This window comes from Argopecten irradians, chromosome 14, assembly GCF_041381155.1.
Source record: "Argopecten irradians isolate NY chromosome 14, Ai_NY, whole genome shotgun sequence".
Lineage (NCBI taxonomy): Eukaryota > Metazoa > Mollusca > Bivalvia > Pectinida > Pectinidae > Argopecten > Argopecten irradians.
Genome location: NC_091147.1, coordinates 32,832,137 through 32,847,159, shown reverse-complemented (window position 1 = coordinate 32,847,159; position 15,023 = coordinate 32,832,137). Strand labels below are relative to the sequence as shown.

Here is a 15,023-nt window from a genome sequence, read left to right as displayed (position 1 = left end):
ATTTTCTTTAGTAAATTGAAATATAAGGATTAATTTGAATAAACGTTTTATGTTATGGAGATATAACACAAAAATCTGAGTGTACTCTCATCATAAACCGCTAGAGTACACTCAGATTTTTGTGTTATATCTCCATAACATAAAAAATGTATTCAAGTTAATCCTTAAATAAACCACTGTGAAGTGTGAGGGTAATCAGGTTAAATTGTACTATGCATGAGCTCGGGAATGAACACTTTAGACTTAAAAGTAGCTTTATGACACTTTATCTACAGGAAAGGTTTCCATAGGAAGCAAGGCAGCAGCGACGGATGCTGACATTCCATTAGCAGGTCTCGGGTAAGAGTTACTTGTTGGTGTCGTTGTATTCTAAGTCTATAACAATGGTTTGTTTTGATTGTTGTATCGGCCTTTTGACAGTCATGGCCATCTAAGAACATGACAGTTTTATACGTGCTACCAGAGTACCCAGAGAAAAACAACCAAAGCAGCTGTCCCACGTAGGATTCAAATACGCGACCTAGAGATGGAGGGCTTGTAGTAATTAATATGTCTGGACATTTTACTCGGTCACCAACAAAATTGAAAAAAAATCGTCTTTTGGAAGGCATTGATATCAAAACATGCCGTTCATCATATGATAAAAATACAAATTGGACCATTGTCAGTCGTTCCGGTTTTTTTCCGGCTTTTTCAGTATTCAGCCTAGTCATGCGGAGATTGTGAACAAAGACGGATCTGTGTTAATAGCACCAGTCGACACCGCTAAAGTGACCGTCAATGGACAGAAGATACTGGCTCAAACAAGGCTGCATCATCATGATAGGTGAGTTGAGTCAAAACAATGATCTCAACGTAAAACATTTGTCAAATAATTATATACAAAAATGTATGTATGTCGGAGGTTTTTTTATATCATAAGACACAGTGAATAAGAGAACGCTGTGAACGTCAATTATATTTCGAGTTGTGTTATGAGTTGATAATTCATTATATTAAAATATTAATATTTCATAAATGTAACTAATGGCAATGCCGTTTGAATCTAGCTGCAATATTGTATCTCAAAAGACTTTTACATAGAAAATGGTATCGTCTTTAGAGCTAAAATTGGTGCCTATTACTACTAATGTAACAAAGTAATGATTATGCAAACTATTATAAAACGTTTGTTTGCATTTTATCGTAGTTGTTTGATATCGCTTACCTACAAGGCAATAAAACTGAACCACATAAATATCAAATTCTCATCGAGGCATTTTTTTTACATAATTCATATGAAGGGCTTTCTGAAGGGAATTTATACGACAAGTCCACAAATTGTGAATCTAACGTCTTGTGAGCGGTACGGTAGATATTAAGAATGATAGTTATGTTTTTTTGGACAAAAATAATATGTAAATGCATGTTTAAGCATAAAATAATTGGAAACCTACAAAAAAGTATAGAAAACTATGCCCGAGTGTTTTTCGGAGGCTGTGCTCCACTACGACACATATGGACAAATTCGTACCCGGCCGAAAGTGGGCCGGGTACGTATATTCGTTCTAGTTTGAATCCTTTAATAAGTTAGTTCAGGTTCGTAACGATTTCTTTCATTTTTTTGACGCTGTAAAAGTAGTACCGCCATTCTTTGTTTTACCTACTCAGAGTATTATTTGGAGCCAATGCCCTGTACATTTTCCATCATCCTTCCGAAGCTGCCAAATTAGCGGATAGTGGCGGTAAAGTGGCTGCTCCTACGTTTGACCAAGCACAGCAGGAATTAGCCATGATGTCCGGACTGGTCTCTAAAGATGGCACTTCAAAAGGTATAGCTATACAACACGCCCGTTAACATGTGTATGTCAAAAGCAAATAATTTTTATACAGCATTCTTCTGTTATTGAAAATACTGGTTTCGTTAATATTAAACTAGAAAATGTATGATTATCCAACGTATACTGTAAGTGTTGCTATTTTTATTATGTGTACATCATGAATATACATTGATCAAAACATGTGAGAAAGTTTCGCGATAATATAGCACAACAATCTCACATTTTTTTATTGTAAATAACCTTATCATAACATTATGTATCACTAAATTTAACTTACGTGCTGCAAGAATCTGTCAAGTCACACAATATTTTGGAGACTTTTCCTATTTATACTTATTGTAGATGCTGATTTATTGATTATGTCTTCTTTGCCAACCACTCGTGAGGTGGTGTTCCGTCATTATCGTGATGTATCGTTTAACTTTGTAAGTTGCTGAATATAGCACATCTACAATACCTATATTTGGTATTTCCAGAGGACCTGATCTTACAGGAGGAGGTAACACAGGTTTTGCGGATCGTCAACGAAGCCAACGCAATGTCTGAGGAAATGGACAAAAAGGTCAAGTTTGAGGTCGCTTTACTGGCTCCTGCGTTTCGAAGTCTACACAGAGGACCTACAGAGGTAACACATCGGGTTTGAGCTACCAGAACCACGTTCAATTGATAGTAGATTAGTTCGACTTTTCGGTGATTAAGTCTGGAAACATGAAAACAAGACTTCTGCTACAGACTGGATCAGCACATTTTGATTTTTAAGTTTAGGTGAATCATTATTATGAACCGTGCCAAGTCTGTCTATAACATAGTTCAAATAACTACCTTACCTTTGAACTTAAAAGACTGTGTTAAATAAATATCTAAAATGCAGAATCAATATTTAGATATCGTAAAACCACTTTTATGTTTATTTCAGATAGCAATAACCGAAGTAAGCTTGATAAAACGAGTCTTTGATATCCCCTTCATATAAATCCACATACACGTATACAACTCTCTTCACTAATGCGTTTCCCTTCCTCACATTCACATTGGTGTATGGCACGTTTAGAAAATATGTCATATTTTACCCACGTGCTCCCAAGTCATTCCCGATACTCCTGGTGTTACTGTCAGTGTCATGACATTTAGGTAATAACTCCTGGGCTCTGTCATAGCAAAAATATGGGGAGAAACAACTGGACCAATCACAGGCCTAGAGAAACAACTGGATCAATCACAGGCCAAGAAAGATTACACATTAGTGACGCAAAAGTCCAAGTCCGACATAGAGAACCGTTAGTCCATTAACCGATTTCTGGTGATGTACAGTATATCAGGACCAAACTAACCCGTCTCATCTCACACACAGCACATTCAGTTTAACTATGTCACAGTCCAGGGACGGAAATTCCGAATGCAGGACAGCCTGATATCTGACACACGCTAAACTTTACTCACCTTCCGGATAAACTGTAACTGTTATCTTCAAAATCGTTCTAATTCTCACTTTCCTTGGACACGTGATTTGATGTTAATGGTATACCGTATCATAGACAAACCAAGCAGCGTTACGAACAGTAAAATATGGGTGTATATGTACAATATGGTTGACAACGCGTGTTTCTATTGGTTGTATTCAACTGTTTAACAGTAAGTTTCATATACAAACTAATGGTAGGATAACTGTGACACCACAGATAAGTATGAAGCCATCATTAATATGATATTATGATATCACAGTATACAGAAACGTCAAATCCGATTCTGATTTTGCCTCTATGGTATTGAATTTTGTCTATATTTCCATAAATACTGGTTATGTGATAAACATAGTGTTGTTATACGATATTTATAAGCCCATTGAATGATAATAACATAACATAACGTATCTCATACAATATGTACAACAGGTACGCATGAAGGTGAAGGACCTGGTCTCCGGGAACCACTGGATGTGGTCAAAAGACAAGGCTATACACCGCCACGCCCTCATGCAGCAGCTGTATCAGGATTTCATCTCAAAGGACGACAACTGGAATGTTTCAAAGGTAAAATAGGTCTTTACTCAAATAGATAAAGAACCCAAGAAATATAGATCGCGAAATGAAATCTCCGTGAAAACTTCAACTCGGAATTTTCGAAAAGGAAACAATTTCACAAACATGTCAATGTCCCACAAAATCACGATACTATCCTGTGAAAAGAAGTAGTTTTTAAGAGACGAAAGGTCAAAGTGAATTTAGACTATTCTTAAATTTACAACAAAATAATTACAATAAAGAGAATATATTATCTGTCGCAGGAAGACGATCCTTTTTGGGAGCCAGCCGACACCGAGATTATGATTGGTGTAGCACATCTCAACTTATTATCATTGGCTTATAAATGCAGCATAGAGGAAAACGCGGACATCCATGACTACAAGACCACAATCAAAGGTAGGTGACGTGTAATTACAATGTTTATTATCAAATAACCAGGCATACTACTTATTTGTGCATCTTCAAACTTTCGCGCAAGCACCCTTTTCGGCCTTGGGTTAAAAAAATAGGCCTTCGCACATGCTATGCTGTAAACAAACAACTGTATTATTTCCAAATATTTCATGGGTAAACAGTGTGGTTAATGAATTGCTTAATTTCGTTGCTTTGCAGGTCATATCCTACATTATATGAAATTTTCAATGTAACAAAAATACTTTAGTGGTGTGGTTTAGCACAGTGATTTTTATATTAACATCATCACATATCTGACGATTATGTTGGCAAACACAAGATATATGGGCTCAGCAAAACACTATTATATTGAAATTTATCCTGATCAAGACGTCAGCACAGATCATAAATCAACTACATTATTCAAATGCCAATCTATTATACTTTAACTGAGGTATGAGTTTTAACATTAACACGTGGGTAATCTATTATACTTTAACTGAGGTATGAGTGTTAACATTAACACGTGGGTAATCTATTATACTTAGGTATGAGTGTTAACATTAACACGTGGGTAATCTATTATACTTTAACTGAGGTATGAGTGTTAACATTAACACGTGGGTAATCTATTATACTTAGGTATGAGTGTTAACATTAACACGTGGGTAATCTATTATACTTAGGTATGAGTGTTAACATTAACACGTGGGTAATCTATTATACTGAGGTATGAGTGTTAACATTAACACGTGGGTAATCTATTATACTTAGGTATGAGTGTTAACATTAACACGTGGGTAATCTATTATACTTTAACTGAGGTATGAGTTTTAACATTAACTCGTGGGTAATCTATTATATACTTAAACTGAGTTATGAGTGTTAACATTAACACGTGGGTAATCTATTATACTTAGGTATGAGTGTTAACATTAACACGTGGGTAATCTATTATACTTAGGTATGAGTGTTAACATTAACACGTGGGTAATCTATTATACTTAGGTATGAGTGTTAACATTAACACGTGGGTAATCTATTATAAGACTTATTTAAACTGAGGTATCTGAGTTTTAACATTAACTCGTGGGTAATCTATTATATACTTAAACTGAGTTATGAGTGTTAACATTAACACGTGGGTAATCTATTATACTTAGGTATGAGTGTTAACATTAACACGTGGGTAATCTATTATACTTTAACTGAGGTATGAGTGTTAACATTAACACGTGGGTAATCTATTATACTTAGGTATGAGTGTTAACATTAACACGTGGGTAATCTATTATACTTAGGTATGAGTGTTAACATTAACACGTGGGTAATCTATTATACTGAGGTATGGGTGTTAACATTAACACGTGGGTAATCTATTATACTTAGGTATGAGTGTTAACATTAACACGTGGGTAATCTATTATACTTTAACTGAGGTATGAGTGTTAACATTAACACGTGGGTAATCTATTTTACTTTAACTGAGGTATGAGTGTTAACATTAACACGTGGGTAATCTATTATACTTAGGTATGAGTGTTAACATTAACACGTGGATAATCTATTATACTTAGGTATGAGTGTTAAGATTAACACGTGGGTAATCTATTATACTTTAACTGAGGTATGAGTGTTAACATTAACACGTGGGTAATCTATTTTACTTTAACTGAGGTATGAGTGTTAACATTAACACGTGGGTAATCTATTATACTTTAACTGAGGTATGAGTGTTAACATTAACACGTGGGTAATCTATTTTACTTTAACTGAGGTATGAGTGTTAACATTAACACGTGGGTAATCTATTTTACTTTAACTGAGGTATGAGTGTTAACATTAACACGTGGGTAATCTATTATACTTAACTGAGGTATGAGTGTTAAGATTAACACGTGGGTAATCTATTATACTTTAACTGAGGTATGAGTGTTAACATTAACACGTGGGTAATCTATTTTACTTTAACTGAGGTATGAGTGTTAACATTAACACGTGGGTAATCTATTTTACTTTAACTGAGGTATGAGTGTTAACATTAACACGTGGGTAATCTATTTTACTTTAACTGAGGTATGAGTGTTAAAATTAACACGTGGGTAATCTATTATACTTTAACTGAGGTATGAGTGTTAACATTAACACGTGGGTAATCTATTTTGTATTGTGGTACTAACGAAATTTCGAAACTTTTTTGTAAATAAGCATTTGTTGTTTTAAGGCCATCTACAACTGGAAGTGATTCCCTGCGATAAGAATAGGCAGCCTTTGGAGGATGCTGAACTTCTGGAGGAAACTTCAGACCTGGTATGTTGATTTGAGGACTACGGAACTTTACTATTGCAAGCCATCCATACACATGATCAAGCACGTTCTTGATTCAGAAATGCTGGTTATAAAGGGTAAAAATAATGTTTATATATCCACAATGTGCAATTTAATGTATATCATCATTGACTGATATGGGACTCATACTTTGATATGAAGATAGGAATATTCTACACTCGAAATCACAAATGTTACTGGCTTCGGGTTTTACAACATTTGTGATCCCAAGGGATCCCCTAACCTTCATATACACACATAAAACAGTACTTCTCTCATACCTCGACTTTCCACTTCGGGAAAGTCTTAATATGTTTTTACTATTTAATATTTAACTTTTGTGTTAAGGTTGGCCAAAATTTGACTTTCATGTTGAAAGTGAATGGTGCTCGAGGACTACCTACAAATATAAAACAGGTAATACCATTTATCACTATCTAACTACATGTATATCTGATTCGTTGTCTGTTGTCATTCGGATATTTATTTGCCTATGTATCTAATGTGATACGTAAAAACAATAGACATATTGTCTCCCAGTCTTTCCGATATGATACGTAAAAACAATAGACATATTGTCTTCCAGTCTTTCTGATATGATATGTAAAATCAGTAATTTTTGTCTTCCAGACGTACTGAATTGGTGTGTATAAATAACCATTTTGTCTTTCAGTCTTTCTGTAAACTTAAGTTCTATTTGGACAATGACTACACACAAACTTCGGAAGTAGCCGGAATCGCTCCAGATTTCGACTTTGAAAAATTTTATGTACAAAACCCCGTCACACAGCAGGTAATTGAATTTCATACAGTTTGGTGTAAATAAAATGAAGTAAAAATGTAACAATAAATTGAATCGTAACGGTATGTGATCACTGCACAGTAAATAACCTCCTTTGTATACCTTCGGTTCAAATATATTGGTAATACATTACTTAAAATAAACCAACAAAGAACGAGTATGTTGTGATGAAAACAAAATCTTCATCAATAAAATGCTGATAAAATTTGGAAGAATACATTGCATTAATATTCATAGAAAATTCTCGCAAACTTATTTAAAAACAAAAAAAGTAACCTCATCATTCGACAGTAGTCTCTTGGTATTACAATATCATAACTAAACTTTGCAATGAGAAGCTAGTGATTATTTGTCCCCTGCCGGTGAAACCGGAGGGGGCAATAGTGTTTGTTCTCGTCTGTCTGTCTGTGTCCGGATTTGGTTTCCAGATAATAACAAGAGAACGAATTGATGGATTTTCATCAAACTTCAAAATATGGAAGCATATGGAAAAATACAGCTTTGGGTTGAATTTGGGGTCAAAAGGTCAACTACAAAGGTCATTGCGACTAAAAATAAATTGTTTCACAAATTTTAGTTTCCGAATGATAACTCGAGAACAAATCAACAGAATTTGTTCAAACTGTATGCGATGATAGCATACGCGATGACACAGCTTGAGGTTGAATTAATATGAGACATCTGGTAATAATAATAACTTGACATAGATTAGAAAATGTAATTGACGGCAGGAGCGTGTGTTGCTTGCAACACTTACTGTAAGCTTGTCATTTTCAATCTTTGTAGTTTCTGAATTATTTGAAAGACCGTCACTTAGTTATTGAAGTGTGGGGACGTCAGAAAGACGACCTGCCGCCATCCGCGAAAGGGAACTCGACTCTGTTGCCAACCAAAGATTTGATGATCCGAGAAAAGACATTTATAGGGGTATGTAACATGGTTACCTCGTTTTTCGATTCCAATACATGTATACACGTACATAGACTTAACGTAACTTACGTATAAATTGTATAAATCCTAGAATGCAGAAAACGTGTAAAATCTCTCGAGGATAATAGGCCCTTGGAAACCTCATTTATGTTGCATGTTTACTGTTCACTCTTTTAACTGTCATATTGTCTTAGAAATCTGCGTTAGAAGATGGCGGTGACGGTGAAAAGAAGAAAAAGAAAAAGAAGAAAAGGAAAAAGGAGCGGGAAGGTGACGAGATGACCAGTGGAATAAGTATTCCAGTTCCGACACTTGGCAGACAAGACAATATGTCTACTATGACAAAAGAGGAAGAACAGACGTTGAAAGACGAACTAGCGAGATATCAGGAAAACGAACAGAAATTGATAGAAAAAGAGAAAAAGAAATCAAAGACAAAATTGAAGGAGACGGTAGATGCTCATAACGCAGAAATGTCTCAAAAAGTGCAAGAGATGGAAAGTCTGAAATCTCAAGGGAGACAACTCCATCACGAGAACATGGAAAACAAGAAGACACTGGTTCGTATATCACCGATCCATATTCCATCTTTGCATATTACAGAGTTAGCTCCCTTGCGGGTAGGTATCGATTGTTACGTCATTATTTTGTGAGCGCAATTTACGTCGCTTTCTCCGAAATGTATGACGTTACGCTCGCAAACACGTGACGTAACAATCGATACTTACCCGCAAGGATAGATAACTCTGTAATAGCAAATACGGAATATCACATATTGTGAGTGTTAACCCCAAGTACACGTAGTACAGACTTAGTTTGTAGGTCTGCATGTTCTTCTCCTCGCTCCCTGGTTTTATTCTGTTTAATTCTATGTTTTATTCTTCTATGTTGTATTCTATTTTATCTAATTCTATGTTTAATTCTATTTAATTCTATGTTTTATTCTATTTAATTCTATGTTTTATTCTTCTATGTTTATTCTATTTAATTCTGTTTTATTCTTCTATGTTTTATTCTATCTAATTTTATGTTTAATTCTATTTAATTCTATGTTTATTCTTCTATGTTTTATTCTATTTAATTCTATGTTTTATTCTATTTAATTCTATAATTTATTCTTCTATGTTTTATTCTATTTAATTCTATGTTTTATTCTTTTTGATTCTATGTTTTATTCTATTTAATTATATGTTTTACTCTATGTTTTATTCTATCTAATTCTATGTTTTTTTCTATTTTATGTTTTATTCTATTTAATTCTATGTTTTATTCTATTTAATTCTATGTTTTATTCTATTTAATTCTATGTTTTATTCTTCTATGTTTTATTCTATTTAATTCTATGTTTTATTCTTCTATGTTTTATTCTATTTAATTCTATGTTTTATTCTATTTAATTCTATGTTTTATTCTTCTATATTTTATTCTATTTAATTCTATGTTTTATTCTTCTATGTTTTATTCCATGTAATTCTATGTTTTATTCTATTTTATGTGTTTTATTCTATCTAATTCTATGTTTTATTCTATTTAATTCTATGTTTTATTCTTCTATGTTTTATTCTATTTAATTTTGTTTAATCTATTTAATTTTATGTTTTATTCTATTTAATTTTATGTTTTATTTTATTTAATTGTATCACGTCCTTAAGTGACCCTGGACATCAATAGAACGATAAAGAATAAAAATGACATTTGGTCAGAAACAAAATAAACTGTAAAATGTTTCGAGTTTATTCTTTGTTATCCTTTTATCTATTTACTGTTACTCGGTGTTCTTATGATATATAACTATCATTACAATAGGAGGCTGTCCGGGCGCTGCTTGCAAGGACCAAAGAAAAAGGGAAATCTACAATAAATGTATGTATATTTTAGGGAAAACCTGACAAAAATATCTTTTGTTAAAGAAAAGAATTAACAAATGTATCTCGTCTTCCATATTTTCAGTGATAGTTAATACGGAGGAGAGTTTTCTAACGTATCAGTAGGTTTCTAGTGCATACCAACGGAAGGTAATACAATCAATAGTTATATACTCCGAATTCACACAAAACGAGGGTTGTGCAGATGATAATTAATTAAAATTGCTTATATAAACGGCACCTATGACAATTGATGTTTATTTACTTTCAGGTCGCCGACTTAGCGAAGGCCTTAGACGATCCATCGGCGGCACAAGCAGGGGAATCGGGAAACAATACATCTAAAGCCTGTGTCATACAATAGTTAATAACTAAGTATACATGCCATGTAGCGTCATAAACTACTGTAAACGTCGAATTATTGGCGGTATGGCGTTTTTCGCTTTTTCGATTTCATTTGATCTCCGCTTATATATACACACGTGAACATATCATACGCGCAAATCAATCATGTGCGTTATTATCACACTGAGAAGAGATTGAAAACTAACTTAGCGAAAATATCAACACTAAAAAAATATTCATTTTTACAGTATATTAATGAAAGCATCAAATTGTATCAAAACATGGCTAGTAGATGGTGACGTTACTTTGGTATTGTTCTAATAGTGATGTGACTCATGTGGGGGATGTTTGCCGATGACATCCAAAGCGTTCCGACAATCAGACAAATGATCTAATGAGGAAGACAATTTCCCAGGATTAAAAGGGAAATTCCATTGTATGAACATTCAGAAAAATTGTTAAATTCTAAACAAAAGTTGAATACAAGACAGTTGATTTCATGTGTTAATGTATATCAATAATTCAGAATCATTACTGAACAATGTGAATCTATACTTTTTATCGATGTCTCACTAAACCATTACAGTATAAGATATCAGGCTTCAAACCAAATAATATTAAACGTTACGGCACGAATTTTTTTAATGGACATAGTAAAGATATTTTTATGAACTAGTTATGTATTCACACATGTTGGTGCATTGATTACGAGGTATTATTGTTTGTATCAGGTCTATATGATGGACGTAGGTGCCATCTATTATACACATGTTCTGTTATACATGTGTTTTTTTCGCCTCAAGTCTTTATTGTCAATTAGTGTTTTGTCTTTATGACTTAAATTATGAACGCAATGGGATACAGACATATTCAATGCAGCGCGTTAGCGCTACATGTAGAATATGTATGTATGCTTTTACCTATTGCGTTCATACCACCTTTAACGCAATCAAAACACTGTTAAATCTATATATTTACATAAGTATATTTTAACATGTTCGTGATCAAATTTAAAACGATGTTAGTTGCTAAGCTGGGTAACTACGGTAGTCAGGATGGCCGTAGATATAATTCCGATTGTTGAATGTTATAGCTGCAGTTTGATTTGAAATATAACAATGACCCCTTTCAATTACTTTTAAAATATGTTGTTTTTTTCAATTGGAACATATATCAATAATGTCCATTTTTAATAAACAAATTGAGATAACCGAGACGGAACAACTGCCGGTATGTATCGTTGTCAGGGTTTTCAACCGAGGAAAGTCATTGGTACATAGCCTATTGATGGTATGACCGTTGAGCTGCTGAGTGTTTGTCATGTATGTATCGGTCTACGAACGCGATATAAACGAAATTCTTCATATATTCTATTGTACGGAGGATAGACACGTGTTTGCATGGTGTGTGTAGGCCTATTTCGAATGCAAAGACGGGGGGGGGGGGGGGGTAAAGCTGATAATACTGTTTCGGATGTAATGGGTTTTTTTTTCTGGAAACCTGTACATGATTTGTTAGCCTATTGTTCTCTTATACGTCCACAGCATTGTTTTCCGACAATCAGATGTTCTGTATATTAAGGAGAGATGAGTGACCGTACACGCATGTATACTGACGTAACTATGGAATTTCACGAACATTCCCGAGGAAAGTCCCCGAGTTGTAGTCCCGATCAGTGATTCATTTTGTTTATTACTGTTACAACGCTTGAACACATCTTCTGTTTTGATGTCACATACATCTTTAATTGGATCCAATAAAAATCCTTTATTGTGATTTTGAAATTCGTCAACTTATGACACAAAATCTTATCGAAGCGTGAACTAGAAGTAGTCCGAACCTGCACTGCGTTTGTATTCATACGTCATTGCGATTACGCTAATTTGAACACAGCTCCCTCCCATTGACTATATAGGGGCATATGTTAATATATTTATATGACAAGCAAAGAAATAATTGCATTGTGATCTCTAGTTCGCTAAACCTGCCTATATTATTGGACTTTTTAATATATTTTTTGGCTAAATATATACATGTATTAGGCATTTTTTAAAGCCTAATAATATTGGCAGTTTTAGCGGACTATATGATCTCTAGTGCATATCTATATTCACGTTCTTACATTTTTGCTGTTGATTAACCAGATTAATAGTTTGAAGTAATTGACTGGTCCATACATCGTTTCACATATTATGAATACCCTTGGCTAGCGAAGTTGAACCATATGCGGAGTTGTGTAGGCGAGTGTAGTTAGTGATCGTCATTGAATAGTAGATTTGGCAGCAACCACAAAGATCATATCAATGTATGCAAGTTAAGATGCGACTGTTTTCTTCTCACAAAAACATGACGGAAAACGTAGCATCCTCTATACTCAAGGGGTTTCTATCACTGTCGTGAGTATGGCGAGGTAATAGGATGTGTTGAGATCGAGGATGAAGACACTGGACTATTCTCATCTAATGAAACATCTGAAATCCTTTTATTTATACATGCTACTTTCTCTAACACATGTATTTCATTATCGCGTTCTCTGAACCAATTAAGATCCGCATAAATTTTCCGTCAATTTCGCAAAATCCATAAGATCTATCGGAGTTACCTGTTACCTCTTCGTATACACCTAATTAGCTGGTTCCAGCTAGTTGTGGCGCGTTTTGTAGAAAAGTTATTTCCCTTTGTTCCACTTCTCCACTTAATGCGTACTAAAAGTTACTCCACTTCGTTTCATTCCTTCAGTGAAATAAAGTGGAAAAATGATAGATCAGAATGGAAAAGTCGAGAAAAAGGAAAAGTTTTGTAGTAATTGGGGTGAAATACAAAATTTTGTTGGTAAAATGTGTATATTTGGATTATGTCGGAGACACACTCTGTATGGTTTCTTAAGTAACGTGTTGTAATGAATTCACATTGTGTCAAATTAACTATGTCATATCATTGTTTCTTGTTTTCTCTTTTTGATAAAATGAATTAAAATTTAGATTACGCATTATGTTTCTTTGTATGGCCTGTTACTTACACAACATCCGGATATGTAGTTTCTTTATAACTGCACTGTTTGCAAAGTGTCATGAATATAATTCATCCCCTCCAAGATTTATGAGTAAATGTTAATATAAGTCAAATAAAAACCTAACAAGAGGCCCAAGGGCCTAAACGGTCATCTGACTACCATGGCAACAGTCATATATATCCTTTTTTAGATAAGATATGGTGTCATGTGGTGTCATGGTGGCCATATTGGATTTCGGATCAACCTGAACATTAACAACATTTTGTCGAGACTATGCCAGGATCATTTCAGGCAAGTTTCAACCCAATCGCACTTATAGAACTTTAGAACAAGTTCAAAATGTGTTTTCAAGTTGGCTATGTGCGTGCCAACTTGATTTCGGATTGAACCCGAAAAATAACAACACTTTGTTGGGATCATGTCAAGGATCATTTCAGGCAAGTTTCAGCCAAATGGCACTCATAGAACTTGAAAAGAAGAAGTTTCAAAATGTGTTTTCAAGATGGCTGCTATGGCGGCCATCTTGGATTTCGAATTGACCCGAAAAAATAAAAACACTTTGTTGGGATCATGTAAGGATCGTTTCAGGCAAGTTTCAACCAAATCGCACTGATAGAACTTGAGAAGAAGTTCAAAATGTGAAAAGTTTACGGACGGCGGACGACGACGGGCGAAACATGATGACGACTATAGATCACCCTGACCCTTTGGGTCACTAAGACCTAACAACTAAACAGCAAGGCATAACATAATAATGACATTGTTGATAGAAGACACAGATTTTTATTTTGCCCCATATGATATGTATACCATCATTCAAGTTGTACGGAAATGAAATATCTTTAAATCGAATCAAATTAGATTTGTAGAGTGTGCTGATGATAAAATCAAATTTTCTAGCCTTATCAACATAACTCATACAATCTATCTATCCTCGATCAATCTATACCGTGTCCTATGGATACCGATGTAGGCAAACATTCCGTTTTATCGTATGGTAGTTGTTTCAGGTCATAGTCGCATTGGTGAGGCGTCATCGCGATAAAACGACAAAGCGACAGTGTTAGTTTGTCTTATGGACAGGAGTGACAATGCGAAGGAAGGGACAGTGTGCCAATGCTTCTCGCATTGCTGCACTGTAATTTCTCGCTTTGTCGCATCGGAATCACCGGTGGCCATAGAATTAAGTCTTTAGTCTTTTCAACTGTGACATTTCACATAAGTTACGACTTCTTTCATAAATTTATTAAAGTTTGTCACACACTTGTAAGAACACGTTTAGTTCATAGTCTACACATATAGTTTCTCATTTCTCGTGGTTCCTGTTTTAAGTTAAAAACCATAAGTGATAGGCATTACAAATGTAAGTACATGCAGTTCCTTTGGTAGTTAAAATCAAGTTAAATACCTGAATGAATTTCACAGACAGTTCCAACAGGGAAAGTTTTTAAAAAGTTTACAAAATTGAAGGTGCAAACTTCCTCGGGTGGCCCTTAATCTGTT

The 15,023-nt window shown here is 34.4% G+C and overlaps 1 protein-coding gene across 1 annotated transcript in view; it reads left to right on the top strand.

The window, feature by feature from the left end:
• LOC138306834 (kinesin-like protein KIF28P) overlaps nucleotides 1–13,496 on the top strand; it is a 48,172-nt gene extending 34,676 nt beyond the window's left edge. The window contains exons 12-24 of the mRNA XM_069247325.1: nucleotides 276–339; nucleotides 698–826; nucleotides 1,651–1,811; nucleotides 2,297–2,445; nucleotides 3,713–3,850; nucleotides 4,105–4,240; nucleotides 6,462–6,547; nucleotides 6,914–6,982; nucleotides 7,239–7,358; nucleotides 8,154–8,294; nucleotides 8,492–8,857; nucleotides 10,104–10,160; nucleotides 10,434–13,496. Of these exons, the coding sequence (XP_069103426.1) occupies nucleotides 276–339; nucleotides 698–826; nucleotides 1,651–1,811; nucleotides 2,297–2,445; nucleotides 3,713–3,850; nucleotides 4,105–4,240; nucleotides 6,462–6,547; nucleotides 6,914–6,982; nucleotides 7,239–7,358; nucleotides 8,154–8,294; nucleotides 8,492–8,857; nucleotides 10,104–10,160; nucleotides 10,434–10,526 (1,709 nt within the window). The 3' untranslated portion in view covers nucleotides 10,527–13,496. The remainder of the gene's footprint in view (nucleotides 1–275; nucleotides 340–697; nucleotides 827–1,650; nucleotides 1,812–2,296; nucleotides 2,446–3,712; nucleotides 3,851–4,104; nucleotides 4,241–6,461; nucleotides 6,548–6,913; nucleotides 6,983–7,238; nucleotides 7,359–8,153; nucleotides 8,295–8,491; nucleotides 8,858–10,103; nucleotides 10,161–10,433) is intronic.
• Nucleotides 13,497–15,023: the final 1,527 nt, after the last annotated feature.